The 21,213-nt window shown below is 44.4% G+C and overlaps 1 protein-coding gene across 2 annotated transcripts in view; it reads right to left on the bottom strand.

Annotated features, from left to right (window-relative positions):
• MYO3B (myosin IIIB) overlaps positions 1-21,213 on the bottom strand; it is a 288,698-nt gene that overhangs the window by 178,674 nt on the left and 88,811 nt on the right. For both annotated transcript variants that reach the window (XM_083405794.1, XM_083405795.1), the window contains one exon: positions 2,913-3,068. In XM_083405794.1, coding sequence (XP_083261920.1) covers positions 2,913-3,068 — 156 coding nt within the window. The remainder of the gene's footprint in view (positions 1-2,912; positions 3,069-21,213) is intronic.

Genomic DNA, 21,213 nt, shown 5'->3' with positions numbered 1-21,213 from the left:
TCAAAGTGATCCTATACAGGAACAAAATCTCTGGTGGAGCATATGCCTACACTGCCCAGGACAGGCACGCTCCTGAGGGGAATGGAGTGCGTTCCCGAGGGGGGGCAGGCAGTGGAGGGTGCCCTCGCAGGCACAGGATAGCCGTTCGGGTGCATGCGCGCTGCAGCCAGGGGCGGAGTGAGCTGCCAATGGCAGACATTCGGCGTGTCGCCTTCCGCGACTCCCAAGCTTCCCCATAGCTGTTAAAACGAAGGGGAAAGGCCGCTGGCAAAGCGGTGCAGCTCCCGCCCTTCCCCCGACAGCTCAGGGTAGGCTTGGGAGGTGTACCAAATGTCACCCCCCTCAGCGATGACACCCGGGGTGGTCTGCCCCCACCATACGCCCCTTCCTCCGCCCCTGACAGTCAGAGCAGAAGTCCAGGAATCCATTCAGTAGAATGAGCAGGAAGGCCCCCGAAACACAGCAAGCCAACTTACTATATTTTGAAGAAAGTAGTGGTGCACATTGCCATCTAAAGGAGGGGAGAATATGAGTATTCAATGCAGAGTCGAAAATTACCTATTTGCTCAGTCCCTGCTCCTGCCAACCTAGCAGTTCGAAAGCATGTCAAAGTGCAAGTAGATAAATAGGTACCACTCCGGCGGGAAGGTAAACGGCATTTCCGTGCGCTGCTCTGGTTCGCCAGAAGCGGCTTAGTCATGCTGGCCACATGACCCGGAAGCTGTACGCCGGATCCCTCGGCCAGTAAAGCGAGATGAACGTGGCAACCCCAGAGTCGGTCACAATTGGACCTAATGGTCAGGGGTCCCTTTACCTTTACCACTGAACAAGCTTCTCCAGACATTGTATTCAGTATAGCACCTAGCTAGCCACAGAAAACTATACTTCATTATTGCAATGATATTCACCGACTGCAGTCTGAAGTGACACAGGTCACTTTTCCACCTCAGAGTTCTCTTTATTCTGCTGGTGTACAGACCAGGCCTCTTACAGCAAACAAGTGGGCTTTTATCACCCATATAGGTATACTCTCAAAACAGACTATGAAACGAGAAATGTGGCCAGCGTGCACTCAGAGTCTTTTATTTTCTCTGAGTGTGGAATCATGTGTCTATGTTTTTCATTAGTGTTTGGTGCAGCAGCCAAGTTCGTACCTTATGGCAGGCTTTTTCTTTTGAAATTGCAAACGGCAGCCATCAATAGGGGGAGAATTCATAAGACAGTTTACTTAAAAACAAGGAGGGAGAGATGGAAAAGAAACATAAAAGACCAGCCTCCTGAAGCAAGTCTGACCATTCTAGACCCTTGCTTTAGAAGCATGTGGAATAATTCCAGTTGCAGTGAAATTAGGAAAGTCACACTCACCTTGAAACTGCATCTATTATTTTGTTTTTAAAGTTTTTTTTTTTTTTAATGCCTTTGGTTTCCAAATAGCACATTCACTCTGGCTGGATATGCACATACATTTTTATGACTTATGAATCATGACATTTAATTTTCTTCATCAACATTAGCAGGTATTTATTTACAATAATGGTTTACAGCTTATCTAGCAGCCAGGCGAATTTCATATTACGAAATGATTGCAGAGCAGCCGAAGAGCCTTCATTTGCATTTAAATTCACTTTGAAAACAGCGAAATCCTGCCACCCTCTGGACAACCATGAAACCAAGAGATATTCCCTGCAGCTAGCCCTAGATTGGACTGGAAAAGAAGGTTTTCCTGATGAATATTAAGTACCCAGCTATATACGAATACTAGTGGTAGTATTAGGCCAGGGGTCTGCAACCCACGGCTCCGGAGCCGCATGTGGCTCTTTTACACCTTTGCCACGGCTCCGGGGCAGATACTAGCGAGGGGAGGAGGCGCATTGTGCGCCCCGACACTCCCCACTGTGGCAGGCGCTGTACTGGCTGTGACGTCGCATGGAGGCGGTGCGTGCGTTAGTCACGCACCGTCCTGACGTCACCTTCTCGCCCGCCCGCCCGCTACATTGTAAGGGGCATGTACGCTGGTCACTGCATTGAAAGGGGGCATGTACGCTGGTCACTGTTTTGAAGGGGAGTTAAGAACACACACACACACACACAAAAAGGTAACTTGTTAATTTAACGTTTATTTCTATGAGGAGGAGTAATTCTGAGGGGTCAAACAAAGAAATAATAAAAAAAGTGACAAAAAAGTTATTTTTATAATGACGAGTTTTGCGGCTCCCAGTTTTTTTTTCTTCGGAAACGGGTCCAAGTGGCCCTTTTTGTCTTAAAGGTTGCAGACCCCTGTATTAGGCCAATGCTGAACCAAAACATCAAGGTTCGGACCCTTAATGTTTCACCACTGTCACTTTATTATTCACATTTTGAATCTTCTGCCCTCCCGAAAATCACAAAACATGAGCATGTTCCTTGCTAAGAGTTCATTTATTAATTTTGCATGCCATTGTTAGTATTAGCAGTAAATCCAAGAAACTACTGGGATTTGATGCTTCCATTACGGTTGAATGCGATTAAAAGACATGAATGAGAAAGTTGTTTTCCGCTGCCTCGAAGCTCTCCATTTATATGGAATGTTGTAATTCCTGTATGTAAGGATCCATAATAATTAGAACAATATAGCAGCTCTAGTTATGGGTAAACCTGTCATACATAGGAACTGGTGGCTCCAGATGAGGCAATGCAGCCCCATGGTCACCAAGAGGCTTCTAGCTGATTCAAGGGCAGCTGAGATGAGCATCATCGACGGGAATGCCCATTGCGATGTTCTTCCAGTTGGGACACACTGATCCTTCTTGCTGGACCAGGGCAAAAAGCTTTCAAGCATTATATGATATCTGCATAAGCAATATATGTCTCACAATTAAAAGTCATGAATTTCTGGAACTTTGTAGTACTGCTATAGCGAAATTGAACAGTACCTTGTCTTGGCCACGGCGCCTAAATGTTGTTGTGCTTGAATGAGATCTGCCAGCTGTTTTTGGAGTGCCATGTCTCTGCCATGAACCTGTCTTATGAAGGGATGTTCCAAAAGGTGAGTGACAGATGGGCGCTTTTCGAAGTCCTTGATTAGGCACCTGAAAAATGCAGCAGTTAAGTTACTTATACATAGATAGACAGAAGCATTCAGCTCTGTTAGAAACTGTTTACAGTGGTGCCCCGCAAGACGAATGCCTCGCAAGACGGAAAACCCGCTAGACGAAAGGGTTTTCCGTTTTGGAGGTGCTTCGCAGGACGAATTTCTCTATAGGCTTGCTTCGCAAGACGAAAATGTCTTGCGATTCCTGGGGGTTTTTTTCCGCTCCCCACCCCCTTTTTCTAAGGCACTAAGCTGCTAATAGCCTTTTAGCAGCTAATCCACTAATCCCTTAAGCCTTTAATAGCCGCTAATAGCCGCTAAACCGTTAATAGCGCTAATCCGCTTGCTTCGCAAGACGAAAAAACCGCTAGACGAAGAGACTCACGGGACGGATTCTTTTCGTCTTGCGAGGCACCACTGTATTTATTTCATAAAAAATTACACACCACTTGATCGTAAAAGGTCACAAAGCAGTTTACAAAAGATAAAACAGTAAAAAAAAAGGGGGGGGACTTTAAAATATTTTTTTGCAACCCTACTTTAAAACATAGAAGATTTAGGCCCAGAGATGGAAAGAAGATAAAGTCCCCATCAGAGAAGAATGGCAGACCAAGTTGATGGATTATACTGAAATGGCTAAAAAGAATCAGAAATCGGGAAGACCAAAATTTTAATTAGGAAGGGGGAAAATTTATAACTTATCTTTAAGACCATCATAAACAGTTAAGATCGTTAGTAGGATTGGAATATCACTTGTAGTTTAATGGTGAATTTTGGACACAATGGAGAGGTAAAAGATTTGGATTATCATAAAAGAGGAGGAAATGATTAAAAATAGGACCCACAAAGAGGAGTAGGGAAGTCAAGGAGATTCCTTGGAATCTTGTTTTTATGTTGTTTGTTGACTATGTGTAAAATTTTAATTTGAAAAACCTAATAAATAAACTACAACCCTCCATATTTTTCCATGTGTAAGACTATAATTTCCCCCTATTTTTTCAAGTTTAAAACTGGAGGTCATCTGGTTCACCAGAAGCGGCTTAGTCATGCTGGCCACATGACCTGAAGCTGTACGCCGGCTCCCTTGGCCAGTAAAGAGAGACTTATACATGGATAGTTCATATGGGAGATTTCTTTATTTGGAGTCCCAAAAAATAGGGGGTGTGTTATACACGGGGGGGGGGGGGGTGTTATACACGGAAAAATACGGTACATATATAAAACATACAAAATCTAAAATATCCAAACAGATTACAATTACTCAGCTCAAATACCCAGTGTTGATATTTGCTATTTTGCTTTTGGATACAGACTTTTATAATGTGTGAAATGTTTGGATGTCATATACGTGGGAACAAGCATCTCAACAGAGTCACTAAACTTAGAATCATAGAATCATAGAGTTGGAAGCAGGAAACACCATCAGAGCACTCCTGACATATGGTTGTCAAGCCTCTGCTTAAAGACCTCCAAAGAAGGAGACTCCACCACACTCCTTGGCAGCAAATTCCACTGTCGAACAGCTCTTACTCTCAGGAAATTCTTCCTAATGTTTAGGTGGAATCTTCTTTCTTGTAGTTTGGATCCGTTGCTCCGTGTCCGCTTCTCTGGAGCAGCAGAATACAACCTTTCTCCCTCCTCTATGTGACATCCTTTTATATATTTGAACATGGCTATCATATCACCCCTTAACCTCCTCTTCTTCAGGCTAAACATGCCTAGCTCCCTTAGCCGTTCCTCATAAGGCATCTTCATGCAGCACTATACTCAAAAAGTACAAAATCTGAATAAAATATTGGGTGATTTCTGACATTCCCCAAGCAGAAGTCTGTGTATGTGCGTCGTGAAGATATTCTGGGGGTATGGGATAGGCTACCGCAGGGACAAAAGGAGGGGGGAATCCTGTCCTGCTCATGGAAATCCATTCCACTCGCAGGTGACCACAAATTGGTATCATCCATACCCTTTAAGAATTCAGAGTGCAACATTACAGCTCATGTCATAGAATCATAGAGTTGGAAGGGATTCCAAGGACAGGAATCTCAACTACTGTATTTTTTGCTCCATAAGACACACTTTTTTCTTCCTAAAAAGTAAGGGGAAATGTCTCTGCATCTAATGGAGTGAATGCGTGGTCCCTGGAGCCGAATTGCCCAGGGGCAAAAAGCAGGTCATGCTTTCTTTTTTGAAAGAGGGAAGTGGGTGTTGAAACAAAGCCGCTGATCCTTTGCCGATCAGGGAGAGAGATAAGGGAGGCTGCCTGGGAGGGGGGAGGTAAAGACAGCAAACTTGCAAAGGGGGGAAACAGGAAAACTAAAGCAATAAGGAGAGAAATTAGAAGAAAAGGAGGAGCAAAAAAACTGCTCCAGCTAAGGAAAAGACACTAAGGAAAACAAGAGGGAAGGGAGTGTTGAAAGGAAACAGCTGATCAGTGGGATCGGAAGAGAGATAAGGAATGCAGAGGCTGCCTGGGAGGGGGGGAGGTAGAAGCCCATGGATCCTCAGGATTTTTGCATTGGGTCACCCCAAATTCACCATCAGATCACATAACATGTCTATGGCTACAGCCTGCACCAAAAAACCCACCCACCCACTGTTGTGTGGGGCCGCAATGGCGCAAAAACGTGGTTACAAGGCACGGATCCACATGGATCCTCAGGATTTTTGCATTGGGTCACCCCAAATTCAGCATCAGATCACATGTCTTGTGGCCACAGCAGGAACCACAAAAATCATGCATCCACTGTTTTGTTCAGAATATTTTTTTTCTTGTTTTCCTCCTCTAAAAACTAGGTGTGTCTTATGGTCAGGTGCGTCTTATGGAGCGAAAAATACGGTAGGTCATACAAGATGGGTGGCCATCCAAACTCTACTTAAAAATCTCCCGCCTCTTGTGGGAGTCTGTTCCACTGTTGAGCAGCTCTTACTGCCAAGACCATTAGGTTTAGAAACATTTTAGTAACAATTTTATAACCCATTGCTCACATGTATTATTGAATGATAACTGAGTGAGGTGACTATTGGAGGTGTTGGTTGAATGAAACAAACCAGCCAAAACTGACCAGAATTATTTGGCATTATATTTTAAAGGAAACACAGTCACTGTGATGCTTAGCTGTAATTGCAGGCAGAGGTACGAATCGTGCTAATGTTATTTGAGATAAAGTGTCACAGAGTAGAATGTTAACATGTCAGTCATAACTAACTTCAGGGATGACTAGCTTCAGCTCAGTCTGGAGGCTTCTCAATTAGTTTATCAATATAAATAAATGGCTTAATAAAAGAAACTATCAGAAAAGAATAGTTCATTGCTAAGTAGCAGTACAAGGCAGAGAGCTTTGAAGGTCTGAACACATTCTAACTATAAAACTTGACACTGTGCAATTGGCATGGCATAAAAGAAGCTAGAATTCAGAACAACATGGCTTCAGATTAAGCAAAAATAATGTGTTCTAAATATAGAAATGTACGGAAGAGTCAGAAAAATTCTTTTGAAGCACACACCCTATTATGTCTGATCACGTTAGTTTGTTAAACTTGATTTGGTTCAGTCGTATTAGAGAACCATTTGAGAACCAAGAGAATATAAGCTCTAATGTACCATGATAAATATTTCCTGAACCTACCCTATAGTTTTCAAGAGTTTCATATTTAGTTCCAGCCTGAGCTGAATTTGTTTGACTGCGCATTTTCAGATTCACATGTTTAATTCTATATTTCAGATTTACCAATGCCCTGTGAAGCAATCGTTTTCACATAAACACTTTTAAAACTACTTTGGGACAAACAATGAGAGCCATTTTACACAGCCGGGCAATAAAACAGCATATTTTAAAAGTTCATCAGTCGATCAGCATCAGAGACAATGTAGTGTTTTACACACACACACACACACACACACACACACACCCTCAACATAACACCTGTAATTATTTCATTAGTAAGAAAAGGACAAAATATACTCACAAAACTAAGCCCAGCCTCTGTTATTTTAAGGAATCATCCTTAAGTAACACCTGCCTGTTGAAATACCTTTCAAAAATATTTGGTTGCACAGAGCTCTTCTGTATACTTCAAAGCAGCCTAGAAAACATTCTATTTTACAAACAAGCAAGAGACTCTAGCATCCCCTGTGAACTGGAGCCTCCTGATATCAAAGCTAAAGCAACAAAAACCACATTATATCTATCCTCCTGCAGAGGTTATAAATACCACTCCTGCCCTCCCATGGAAAGAAATCAGTCATTTGGCTTTTATAGGTTCTGTGTTTCTTTTGTTTTCTTACCCATCATTTAAAAAAAAGGAAAAAGTCACTGTGGCCCCATCTAAAAAATATTATGCTTGTCAATCTCTCTTCCAAGTTTATATCCCCCTTCATAAAAAAGGCGAGAGACTCACTAAATACCAACCGCCAGCTACAGTAAGAGAAAACAGCAAGGCAATTGAAAATGGCCCGTGTTTATGGCGCAACCGGTTCTTTATGACGACTTCCTAGAATTAAAGGCCAGTATGAAAAGCGAACCCAATTGAACAGTGCTGTGCATACACGTTTCAGCTATACCTCTTCTCTCTAAGCTGCCTAGAATACCAGAGCTTGTTCAGCATTGGAAACCACGAAGGAGAAAAACCAAGGAGCTTCACCTGCAGTAAGGTAAAGGTAAAGGTACCCCTGCCCGTACGGGCCAGTCTTGACAGACTCTAGGGTTGTGCGCCCATCTCACTCAAGAGGCCGGGGGCCAGCGCTGTCCGAAGACACTTCCGGGTCACGTGGCCAGCGTGACATCGCAGCTCTGGCGAGCCAGAGCCGCACACGGAAACGCCGTTTACCTTCCCGCTAGTAAGCGGTCCCTATTTATCTACTTGCACCCGGGAGTGCTTTCGAACTGCTAGGTTGGCAGGCGCTGGGACCAAACAGCGGGAGCGCACCCCGCCGCGGGGATTCGAACTGCCGACCTTTCGATCAGCAAGCCCTAGGCGCTGAGGCTTTAACCCACAGCGCCACCCTTCACCTGCAGTAGCTGAGATCAAAAATGGTTTCATGATGTGATACAAAATCTTGATTTCTCCATTACCATGGAAGGAATTCGACATCACACTCTTCCTTCATTCTGACGGCGCAAGCGTTTCTGCTTGCCAGGTGGAACAATTCCCTCTCTCCTCCTCCAACATGCTGTTCTGTGGGTTCTCCCTGACTCTCCAGAGAGGGTTTGGGAGAGACAAGGGAAAGGGGGAAGCCCTATTGACAGAAACCATTGCACTGGCTTCCATTAGTGGGCCAGGTTAGTTGAATACAGCTCTAACAAGATGCCCATGAGAAGCGTGCCAGCAGAACCAGAGAGCAACCATTGTGGCTTTCCCCAAAGAATGCTGGGTTTTGTAGTTTAGTGAGGCTGAGAATTAGCAGTCCCTCTTCCTACAAAGACTACAATCCCCAGAACTCCTTGGGATAAAAGCAGCGGCAGTGGATCCTCTTTTGCCATTTGAGATGAAACAGGAAGGGCCTTGGACCAGTATACCCGAAGGAGCATCTCCATCCCCATCGTTCTGCCCGGACGCTGAGGTCCAGTGCCGAGGGCCTTCTGGCGGTTCCCTCACTGCGAGAAGCAAAGCTACAGGGAACCAGGCAGAGGGCCTTCTTGGTAGTGGCACCCACCATCAGATGTCAAAGAGATAAACAACTACATGACATTTAGAAGACATCTGAAGGCAGCCCTGTTCAGGGAAGGTTTTAATGTGTGACATTTTAATGTATTTTTAATCTTTGTTGGAAGCTGCCCAGAGTGGCTGGGGAGACCCAGCCAGATGGGCGGTGTACAAATAAATTATTATTATTATTATTATTATTATTATTATTATTATTATTATTATTCCCTGCTGCTGCTGCCACCTGCCCCCGCTGCCTATATCGCCTGGGGAGAAGCCGTGCCGGGAGCAGCACCTATTTCAGGTGTGATCTCACACATTCCGCAAGATCTCACCAGAAATCGGGACCAACGCCAGTTTCTTTTCTCCAATGGTGGCAGAGGTGGCGGGTGCCCATGGGGACACTGCCTCAGGGGCTTTGGCCACCTGAGGCAGTGGGCTCACCTCGCCTAATGTCTGGGCCAGCCTCGAGCAAAGGGAATAGCTGCTATTTGAGTTAAAAGTTTGTAGATATCTTAAGGAACCTACTTGCACTGAGCTCTGGGTCCCCTTGATAAGTTCTGTAGCCCAGATGGTGGTTTTAGGGTGTCCTACTGAGGAGACTTTAGAACTCAGGGATGGATACAGAGAGAGGCGAACTCTTTCAATATCCAAGGCAATTTCTTCATAGCAGCTGCCACTCTTCCCCCTTAAACCAATCTAGCACCCAGTCTCCAGTTCTTTCAGAGGAGATCATTTTAACGTACCATTCTCAAACCAACCTAGCCAGCATCACATCAGCAATTGTTAAGGTTACAAAGCATGCTATTTTATGAGATGGCACTGCTAAATATAGGGCAGCACAACCGCAGTCATTAGGAACTTGCCTCTTGTTCAAAGATAAGCTGGACGTATTTTTTATATACTGAAGAAGCCCTAGACCAGGGAGATTTCTAAGGTTTAGCATTCTAGGTTTCTTAAAATGACATATTTCCCAAAACCATTTCCCCCAAAACATATTTTGAAAGCCCACAGCATTGCTAGCCTTGTAATGAAAAGTAACATATGGAATCAATTATATATAGCTCTACAGCAGGCGCCCCCAAACTCGGCCCTCCAGATGTTTTGGGAATACAGTTCCCATCATCCCTGACCACTAGTCCTGTTAGCTAGGGATGATGGGAGTTGTAGTCCCAAAACATCTGGAGGGCCGAGTTTGGGGGTGCCTGCTCTAGAGAACTATCCCAGATCACCTCAGTGACACCAACTGATGGGACTGTGCGTCAGCTCACAAAGGAGAAGTTCTGTTCCATCTACAAGGGAACAAGGCCAGCCCAAGGCATTTTGCTTCCTGAGGTGAAGGACACAATGGTGTCCCTACCCTTCCACATACAGAAGCCAATTGGCCTGGCCTTCAATTCTTTCTTCAACACAGATGAGAGGACAATAACGTCTAACTGCTCCTAAGGCAGCAGGTTTAGTAGTAGCACTTGAAGAAGACTTAAGGAGTTGCACCTTAACAGTCACTTTAACAAATGTTCCTATTGACTAATATTATGGTTCAATTTTGCCCTAATGGTGGATGACCGTTGTTAATATGAGTAAAATATACTGAAAAGGAAACAAATGCTGCGCATATTGGCCTCAACGGATGCAAATCCATCACCTAATTTGAAATTCCAGCACCTTCCATCATGTTTTCCTAGCTGAAAAGTAACCCTCAGAATTCATTAGTGTCATTACGTTAAACAGAGGTGGCAGCCATTAGCTGTCTGTTGGGTTACTAGAATCTAATATTACAGGTTCCTAAACACCAATTTCATTCTGTCACAATTACAGGCAGGCAAAGATGAAGCATTTGTTAAGACGGGAACAAGCAACACAGAGGCCTAATTCACAGGCAAGCGGCTTGCATTCGGATGATAACATTGTTGAGGCAGAGAGAGCTATGTGCACAATGTAAACTGCCATTTTTTTTGCAGCCAGAAAATCGGAAGAATGAAAGGGGAACCAGCTGGTGTGAACAAATATTTACGAACGAACAAGCGGATAGAAATAGATTTCGCAACCGAAGCAGAGGTGGTGGCATATCTTGTCAGAAACAGATCTCCTTCACCAATGAAAACATGATGGTGGCCAGAACAGATATGGGCCAGTGTTTGCATTTATGTCTTGAACTGGAGAAGAGAGAAACATATTAACCAAGGCAGCAGCTATCAAACTTTCCACCTTCCAGGAACAATGAGTCCACATTGAAAAATCTGGTAAGCTTCCAAAAGTATGTATCTGCATGCAATGAATGAATGTGAAGGGCTACATGCTAGTTATCATTTCATCGGATGTGGACATCTCCAGAGAGCAGCTCGCTTGGGTAGAGATCTAGGCAAATAGGCTTCCCCCTCATCGTATGCTTGGACATCAAGGAAACAGACAGGATACTTAATCATGTGGACTGCTTTACATATATAATACATGAAGAGGGCTTTAAAGGAAACTGAATACTCCACCCATCTGAGTGGATCGGCCCAGCCACTCTGGGAGCCTTCAAACATATATAAAAACATAATACAGTGGTACCTCGGGTTACATACGCTTCAGTTTACATACGCTTCAGGTTACAGACTCCACTAACCCAGAAATAGTGCTTCAGGTTAAGAACTTTGCTTCAGGATGAGAACAGAAATCGGGCTCCAGCGGCACGGCAGCAGCAGGAGGCCCCATTAGCTAAAGTGGTGCTTCAGGTTAAGAACAGTTTCAGGTTAAGAACGGACCTCCAGAACGAATTAAGTACTTAACCTGAGGTACCACTGTAAAACATTAAGCATTAAAGAACTTCCCTATACAGGGCTGCCTTCAGATGGCTCAGGGATCACATAACTTCATACCCTCCAAAATTTTGCCAATGAAACTAGGGACGTCCTACCATACCCCCGGGACGCGGGTGGCACTGTGGGTTAAACCACAGCACCTAGGACTTGCCGATCAGAAGGTCGGCGGTTCAAATCCCCGCAACGGGGTGAGCTCCCATTGTTCAGTCCCAGCTCCTGACCACCTAGCAGTTCAAAAGCACGTCAAGTGCAAGTAGATAAATAGGTACCGCTCTGGCGGGAAGGTAAACAGCGTTTCCGTGCACTGCTCTGGTTCGCCAGAAGCGGCTTAGTCATGCTGGCCACATGACCCAGACGCTGTCTGCGGACAAACGCCGGCTCCCTCGGCCTTTAGAGCGAGATGGGTGTGGAACCCCAGAATCGTCCATAACTGGGCCTAACAGTCAGGGGTACCTTTACCTTTAAACAAGACGTAATAGCAAAGCAAGTCACATCTGTAGTGGGCAGCTGCATGTCACAAAATCAGCTGCAACTCAGATGTTAATTTTCCCCTCCATTAAACACTTCAGCAGTCCCACCAAGGATTCTCCCGATAAGAAAGCTGAACCACTCTGTACTCCCCTGAGGCAAATCCCCGTATACTGATGACAGACGGGGATGTGGGTGGAATGATTTCCTCCTGTGCATATAAACAATAATAACAAATGTCCATCTCCAGTCTTACAAAGCTCTTTTCCCAATCTTTAAAACCTCATTGGAATTACAGAGACATTAATTGTCAAAGGAGATCTTAAGATTATACCAGTCGCTCACAGAAAGGCGGAACAGCTATACCCTTCTATGTACACCACAGACTCATCAGAGATGTTGAATCCATTTTAGTGAGAGAACGAGATAAATTCAAAACAACAAGCAATCCAGCAACACAACAACAGAAACGTTTATTATTATAAGCCACGTCTTTCAAAGGCTTAAAGGTTGTGGCAGTGGGGATGGAAAGGGTAAACAGGCACAGGGGAATTTTGCTGACTGAGGCAATGAACAAGTTAGCCATCCAATTTAATGTACAGAAGCTGACTGGACCAGCAGTTGAATATGGATTCAACATACAATGGGCACTCAGGTTGTGAACGTAAACCGTGCAGGAAGCACATTTGTAACCTGCAGCGCCCGCAACCTGCAGCGCCGCATCTGCGCATGCACGGGTTGCAATTCGGTGCTTCTGTGCATGTGCCAAAACCTGGAAGTAACCCGTTCCGGTACTTCCGGTTTGGCGCTGTGCGCAACCCAAAATCGTGCAACCCAAAGCATCTGTAACCCAAGGTATGACTGTATTCCATTACTTCAGAGGGCACAGGGCTTCTTCTTATGTGGCGTTCACTCATAGCCGAGTAAGATTGTGTTCCATGAACATGGTTTTAACAGTGAGTCCGTAAGTGACTGTGGAGGCCAATTCTGGATCCACACATCTTTCCACAGTGGGGACATTGGTTTCCGGGCGGCAGTTGATCACGGTGAAAGTTTGCCAAGTGTGCTTTCCTCTTAGCACCTTTCTCCCTTTCGTCCCGAGTTTGAGCGTCTTCAAAGCCCATGACACCTTTGGTAAAGGCTGTTCTCCAATTGGAGCGCTCGCAGGCCAGTGTTTCCCAGTTGTCGCTGTTTATATTACCTTTTTTTAGATTTGCCTTGAGTTTTTAACCTCTTTTGTTAACCACCAGCATTACACTTTCCATTTTAAAATTCGGAATAGAGTAGTTGCTTTGGAAAATGATAATCAGGTATCCAAACAACATGGCCAGTCCAACCACTTTGATGTTGAAGAATCATTGTTTCGACACTTTGCTTCTTCCAGTACACTGGCATTAGTTCGCCTGTCTTCCCAAGTGATGTGTAAAATTTTCCAGAGACACCGTTGATGGAATCTTTCGAGGGCAAGCTACAAGGTACATATAGCACTGTTCTCTAACACCTCACTACAACTCACTCTCCACACACCTCAACATATGCTGCCAGAGGCAGATGACACACACTGCCCAACAGCAGGGCTGGTCCTGAGGGAAAGGGACCACATTATGAGAATTGAAAAGCAAACCTTTGGGGAAATGGTTAGTCTCATCACCCTACTATAAACAAGCACCTGCCTGAATGACTTACTTTTCTCCCACCACCTAAGGCATTTGCCACCTAAGGCAACTGCCTCACTCTGCCCAACGGCAGGGCCTGTCATGAGGGAAAAGAACAGCATTTGTTACAGCGAGCACTGAAAGGCGAATTTCTTTGGGAAGATGCTTCGTTCCCCCTCCCATTTTCCCTCATACGCAGCCATCTGCCTGAATGGCTCATCTCTTACTTCTCTCGTGTGTAGCTCTGACTCAACGCTAAGCCAGTCACACGCTGCAGACAGGTGGACGAGAACAAGCACATCATGAAACCCATTTGTAATAATGATCCAATGATGCGTCTGCTCTTTCACATCTGCTCATCTGTTCCCGCTACCTGCCTGTCTTCAGACTGCTGCATGGTATTGCTGTTGTTGAAAAGAAAATGAAGGAAAACGGGGATAGCTTTGCCTGCAGCCATTTTTTGCTTTCCTTTTGTCTTTCATCACAATTCCATAGGATCCCTGCCATCACCGTGTACCCAGGCAGTATTATCTCTAGAGCTTCACCGCCTTTCAGGAAAATCACCCCCCACCCCCATAACAGAGGTGCCTTGAGGACATGTGTCCAAAGGTAGCATGCCATGATAAACAACTGATTTATTTTTATTTTTTTGCTACCTACTGCTACACTCAGGTTCCACAAAGCAGGATTCAGTGTAATACACAGTATTCAATTATCAAGTGCATAATATACATTCTAGTACACAAGACACATTTATGTATCTATCGATCCACCCCTTAGAACCAGGTATCATAAATTTCTAATCCTTCCTGCTGGAAAGAGAAACACTCGACTATTGGAATGCCACCAAACCGAGCTGCAATAAATCCTCCGGCAGCAAAATTATTTGAGCACCCACCCCCCAATAGTTTTAACTTGCTGAAGGCACTGAGAAATGTAAGAGGACTCAGGTTCAGTTCTGAGGAAAATATAGAGCTTACAAGGGAGTAAATTCTTAGCCAGTCATCCAAGCTTATGGGAATAAACTTCATTGGGGTGGGGAAGCTTAGCGTCATAGGCCAAATGCAACCTCCTAGTTCTCTCTGTCTGGTTCCATTGTGGTGTAGTGGTTAAGAGCGGTAGATTCATAATCTGGGGAACCGGGTTCGCGTCTCCTCTCCTCCACATGCAGCTGCTGGGTGACCTTGGGCCAGTCACACTTCTCTGAAGTCTCTCAGCCCCACTCACCTCACAGAGTGTTTGTTGTGGGGGAGGAAGGGAAAGGAGATTGCTAGCCGCTTTGAGACTCCTTAAGGGGAGTGATAAAGCGGGATATGAAATCCAAATTCTTCTTCTTCTTCTTCTTCTTCTTCTTCTTCTTCCTAGGACTCTTCCATCGTCATCCCTCATTCCCAGACCACATCCTCTCTCCACAAGTGACACTCTCCACAAGTGACATTGGTTCTGCTCTGAGCCCTCCTCGAGTTCTTTTGCCCAGGTGAAATGTGTTATTGGACTATGATAATTCCTCTCACTTGTCTGGATGGAGGATGGAAGGATTTGGGGGTGGTAGAAGCCTCCGGTTTTTGGACGGCTGGGATGTAGCCCGTTATCCTAAGCTAAGAATGCCATTCATTGCTTCAACCACTTTTCCGTCTGCACTCAGCAGACCACATGGCCACACAAAACATGGGAAGTCTGTGGGTAATATATATGGGTTAGCCCCTAGCGGAATATCTTGACTCCAAATAACAGCTCGGGAGATGGACATATCTTGCTAAAGGGTGATGGGGCTCAGCCACAGTGCTGGGATTTCTTCTTCTTCTTCTTCTTCTTCTTCTTCTTCTTCTTCTTCTTCTTCTTCGTCCTGCAAACTGATCTGAATGAGCACTCTGGTTTTTCATAACCAGACACTATCCATCTAGCAAGCAAATGTTTTTCAAAAAAGGAAAAAAGGTTCAGAAAATGACCAGGCAAGGAGCAGAAGAAGGTGGCACTTTACTGCTTTTTAAGGCATAACAAGAATGTGTCCACCAGTAAAACGAAAATCAGATAGGGGGGACTTGGGGAAGCCCACCTAACAATGTTTAGAAAAAATAAGAATAAGACAAGAATCTGTTTCTATTGATTGTTTTCCTGTTTGTGCTGTTTATTTGTGTTATAAAATGAATACAGTGGTACCTCGGATTACATACGTTTCAGGTTACATATGCTTCAGGTTACAGACTCCACTAACCCAGAAATAGTGCTTCAGGTTAAGCACTTTGCTTCAGGATGAGAACAGAAATCGTGCTCCGGCGGCACGGCAGCAGTAGGAGGCCCCATTAGCTAAAGTGGTGCTTCAGGTTAAGAACAGTTTCAGGTTAAGTACGGACCTCCGGAACAAATTAAGTACTTAACCCAAGGTACCACTGTAAAAAAAATTGGGGGGAAAAAAGAATGTGTCCACCAATCAAAAATTTTAAATTAAACTTACTAGTATAGAAAGTTCACAAAATGCCCTGGGCACAAAAGTAGAAGGTTGTATTATGTGAATGGTATGTGGTATCTGTCAGTAGTGACATCACAGGCATTGCCCAATAGGTGCAGTCATACACTTTACTATAGCAATAAAAACAAGTAGCTGGGGGCAAGTCTTATAATGACTTGCTGACAAAATATGAGGCTTCGGGTGCTGAAAAAATTCAATAACGCACAGCAGAAGGGCTACTTTATGACAGAATGCCTACTTAGCTGTTGAATAAAACACCTACAATGATATGATACTATAGAAACTCTTTTGGAAAAGCCCTTGGTTCAGATTCCACAGTGGGTGGCCTCAAATATGTATCAAATCCACTTGTTAAAAAATTGGTGCTTTTGAATTATGGTGCTGGAGGAGACTCTTGAGAGTCCCATAGACTGCAAGAAGATCAAACCTCTCCATTCTTAAGGAAATCAGTCCTGAGTGCTCACTGGAAGGACAGATCCTGAAGCTGAGACTCCAATACTTTGGCCACCTCATGAGAAGAGAAGACTCTCTGGAAAAGACCCTGATGTTGGGAAAGATGGAGGGCACAAGGAGAAGGGGACGCCAGAGATGGTTGGATAGTGTTCTCAAAGCTACTAGCATGAGTTTGACCAAACTGCAGGAGACAGTGGAAGACAGGAGTGCCTGGCGTGCTCTGGTCCATGGGGTCACGAAGAGTCGGACACGACTAAACGACTAAACAACAACAAATCCACTTGTAATTCAGTTGCAAGGATAGATGTGAACAGACACTGAAAAGCTGTATAAGAATACTTGTAGCAGCAGCAGCAGCAGTCTTTAAAATTTAGGTTAAATATGTATCAAACATATGTTCAGAATAGTTGCAGCCTTTGTTTTTCAACCTGCCCATGAAATATGTCATAGTCATAATCAGGAGGGTTTCGAGTCAATGTGAGATACCCTTTCCAGAGGTTGGATGATAATAAATTAGGAAGCACCTTCTTAATCTACTCCTCCACAGTAACACTTGATCAGGAAATGACCAATTCCAGTTACTTAAGCCTTTTATCTGTTCAGTTCTTCAAAGGGAGCAAACTTTTTAAAGAATTTTGAACTTCAAAGGGATTGATGGCTAATTGCATGGCTCTGTTCTGCAAGGCTTCAGGGAGGCTTTCTTGAAAGTTTTGTTGTTTTGCAGAGAAACCAAGACAGAATCCGAGGTGTAGCTTAAGCAAGCTAACCCTTTTCATTCCGTGGAATGAAATTAAATGAAATAAGTGAGAACTTGCTTTTGTCTGAGATTATCTGGATGGAAAAAAATATGTAGTTTAGAGAAATAAATAAAGTCGGAGCCTCTAAAACCTTCTTGCTTAAGGTAACACAATCAGATGTGTTGTACGTCACACTAAACCATGGTTTGGCAAGATTTTCATGAGCAGGAATAAGCTGCGGCAAGAGTTGGACTCATTATTCCTCTCTTCTTGCATCCTTGGGTGAAAGATTTTGGCAGCTTCCCCCTTACTTTCTTTGACTCTTATTTTATTGTGCCATCCAGATGTGAGATTCTGGTTTATAACAACATCTGGGCAGACTCAAAACAAGCCAGCTTAAAGCTGTCGTTTCCGAAGCTGCTTTGGTAACCTAACCAGAGTTTGTTATAAACCACAGTTCCTGGTTTGTCAGGAACTTGACAACCAAGTTTAAGGGGAAACAAATAAAAGCTTTCCTTTTTCCACCCTGCAGCTGTTTGGAAGGCGGTGTTGTAAACAAAAATTGCCCTTTTCCCTTATGGGGTATCCAAGAGCCCATATAGAGTCCTTACATAGGTTCCCTATGGGTAGGAGAAGAAAACAGAGGCCAACCAGAGAATATTGAGAACCAAAGCAGCTAGTAAGCTTGATCTTTATTGAACTGTTGCAACAGGGTGCTCCCCTCACACGCAGGAAAGGAGGAGGAACCCAGAAAAATGGCGCACAAGGCCTTATAAAGACTTTTGAAATTGCCACCCTGTAGATCAAGACCACCCCCAGAAACATCATACATACATCATAGAAGGGGTGTAACCTAAGACCACCCCCCAGATACATCATATCTACATCACAGAAAAGGCGGTCTAAACAGAAATTTGAATGTTGTTTTTCTCTTGTCGTTTATCTCCTGTCTGGCAGGTTACTTGATTGGATTGCCTGGGGAGCCTGGCCATTCTTTTGTAGTGATAAATGCTTAGTTCCTGGGCCAGGTCACAGGCTCATGCCCTGTTCATATCTTAAATGTGCCCTTAAGAAAGGATTTGTGAGGAAAGAGACAATGGGGAGGTTTCCCACTTTGACCTTGCAGAGAAAACATTTGCTCAGTTTAGGAGTCAAAATGGTTCCAGGTCGGTCTTCCTGTGCTGATCTATGTACGTGCTTGGTTGGTACGCTTATGAACATTGCCATATATCTAAGACCTCAAAATTCCTATCACAGTGGTGATGGGAGAGGAGGGCGCATGCAGGATCGAGGCCCACAGCAACTCCTTTCTGCTCATGCACATCTCACTAAGCCATGTTTTAGCATGACATGTGAACTGGGCCAATATAAAAACTGGAACTGTTCACTGCACTCCTTATGCATATATGCAGTGGCGTAGCGTGGGTTGTCAGCACCCGGGGCAAGGCAAGTAATTTGCACCCCCTAACCCGTGGATTTGCGCCCCCTAACCCTAACCCCCAGATGTTGCACCCTCCCTGCACCCCCCACGCTACGCCACTGCATATATGTCATATGATACAATATGTATCAAGACAGAATGACCACATAACCATGAATGTACAGCTAAGGAAAACCTGGAAGCAAATGTATCACACTGTGGTTGCAAAATCCCCACCGCCTCAGAAACTCAACCCCCAAGCCTTTAATAGCTGAGTTATGAAAAGTAATTCAGTGGCGTTTTCTCCACACTGAGAAAAGGTAAATTTCTGCTTATTGTAAAAAAAAAAAAATTGTAAGGATTGGCAGCTGGCAGGCTGGGGGCTCAATCTTGCCTCCAGAGACTTCTTGTCTGGCCCCTGCTGTAGCACCCCAATCAAATCCTTGCCACCCCATTAGGCATGTGTTCCCACTTTCCCCCAGTGTGTCCATGGCTACAATTTTAAAATAATTGCTGACCAGGACTGTGTTCTCTAACTAAATATATATAGAATCTACTGAACAACACCAATGTGTCAACAATAACAAGGCAATTCTGCACAAGCTACAGAAAATTGGCATATGGAGCAGAACACTTGCTCTGAACGAGACCCTAAAAGGATTTGGTGGTGGCAGCTAGAGGGGGAGAATGGCTGTATTAGCGCTGAATTCAGAAATTCACTTGTCTGAAGATGCACGCTCCCTTCTATGTAGCTACATAGGTCTGGACCACAACTTGAACCAGATAAGCTTGTTATGCAAATTATAGTCAACATCAGGGAGGAGGCAGATAATGGAATTACTGAAAATTCAACCACTCATCACAAGGGTGACGGGAACATCAGGCATGGTCCTAACATTTGTATAAAAGGAACAATGGACTTGTTACAATCATTTCTTTTAATTTATCAAAATGAAACTGTCACAAGCCAGGCACTGACAAATGCATAACTAATGCATATAAATGAGTCATTTATCACTAATGGCCAAAAAGTTCGATGCTGTATAGCTTGATGCTTTTAATTTTAAAAAATAAAATAAAATAAAAATAACTTTTTAAGTGGGAATCAAACCCACCATATGGAATGACTCATAACTCAAATGGCAGTGGTCACCATATATTAAAAGCTACTTTGGGACTTTGGGACAGCAAGAGAGTCAAAGGTGTGCTAAAGGAGAAAAAGGACAGAGAAAAAACAAAACTGAATGGATTCTTTGCATCTGTCTTTACTGGAGATGTGGAGGAGATTTGTCCTTCAACTAACTTTCTCAAGAAGGGAATCTGAAGAACCGAGGCAAAGAATGGTGATACGTGAGGAAGAGATTCTTGGTGTTATGAACCAACCAAAACCAAACAAACCATCAAGTCAGGATGGTACAAAACAGCAGCTGCCACCAGAGCACTCAAGGAGTGTGGAATGAGAAGGGCGTAACAGCCATGTGCTCTTCAATCCCAGGCGAGGCTGGGATCAAGGTTGCATGGCTGTTGCGTGCTTCTCAAGTGCCCTCATTGAGTGGCTCTACAACAGGGGTCAGCAAACTTTTCAGCAGGGGGGCCGGTCCACTGTCCCTCAGACCTTGTGGGGGGCTGGGACTGTATATATATTTTTTGGGGGGGGGGATGAACAAATTCCTATGCCCCACAAATAACCCAGAGATGCCTTTTTTTAAAAAGGACACATTCTACTCATGTAAAAACACCAGGCAGGCCCCACAAATAACCCAGAGATGCATTTGAAATAAAAGGACACATTCTACTCATGTAAAAACACGCTGGTTCCTGGACCGTCCGCGGGCCGGATTGAGAAGGCGATTGGGTTGGTTCAGGCCCCCAGGCCTTAGTAGACCCATGGTCTACAAGGAGCTTTTCTAAGGCGGGGTGCGGAGGTCAAATGGAGGGCAGCATGAGTAGTCACCCTAGAAGCCCACCCCCCACCATGCTACAGTCCTGGTACAAAGCATGTCCTACATAATTCATGTATTTGAACCAGTGGGAACGCAGAGAACCAATGTACAGTGGAACCTCGGAAGTCGAATGTAATCCTTTCCAGAAGGACGTTTGACTTCTGAAACCTTCGAATTCCTAGGTGCGGCTTCCGATTGGCTTACAGCTAGGCTTTTTGCAGATTGGAATCTGCATCGGACATTCGGGTTCCGAGGAATGCTTAAAAAAACCCAGAACACTTACTTCCGGGTTTTCGACATCCGGGAACTGAAACATTCAGGGACGGAGTGGTTCAAGAAGAAAAAGAAGAAGACTTTGGATTTGATATCTCGCTTTATCACTCCCTGAAGGAGTCTCAAAGCGGCTCACATTCTCCTTTCCCTTCCTCTCCCACAACAAACACTCTGTGAGGTGAGTGAGGCTGAGAGACTTCAGAGAAATGTGACTAGCCCAAGGTCACCCAGCAGCTGCATGTGGAGGAGCGGGGAAGCGAACCCGGTTCACCAG

This window comes from Podarcis tiliguerta (assembly GCF_965153285.1).
Source record: "Podarcis tiliguerta genome assembly, chromosome: 1".
NCBI classification, from domain to species: Eukaryota; Metazoa; Chordata; class Lepidosauria; order Squamata; family Lacertidae; genus Podarcis; species Podarcis tiliguerta.
This window is presented reverse-complemented; position numbering and strand designations above follow the sequence as displayed.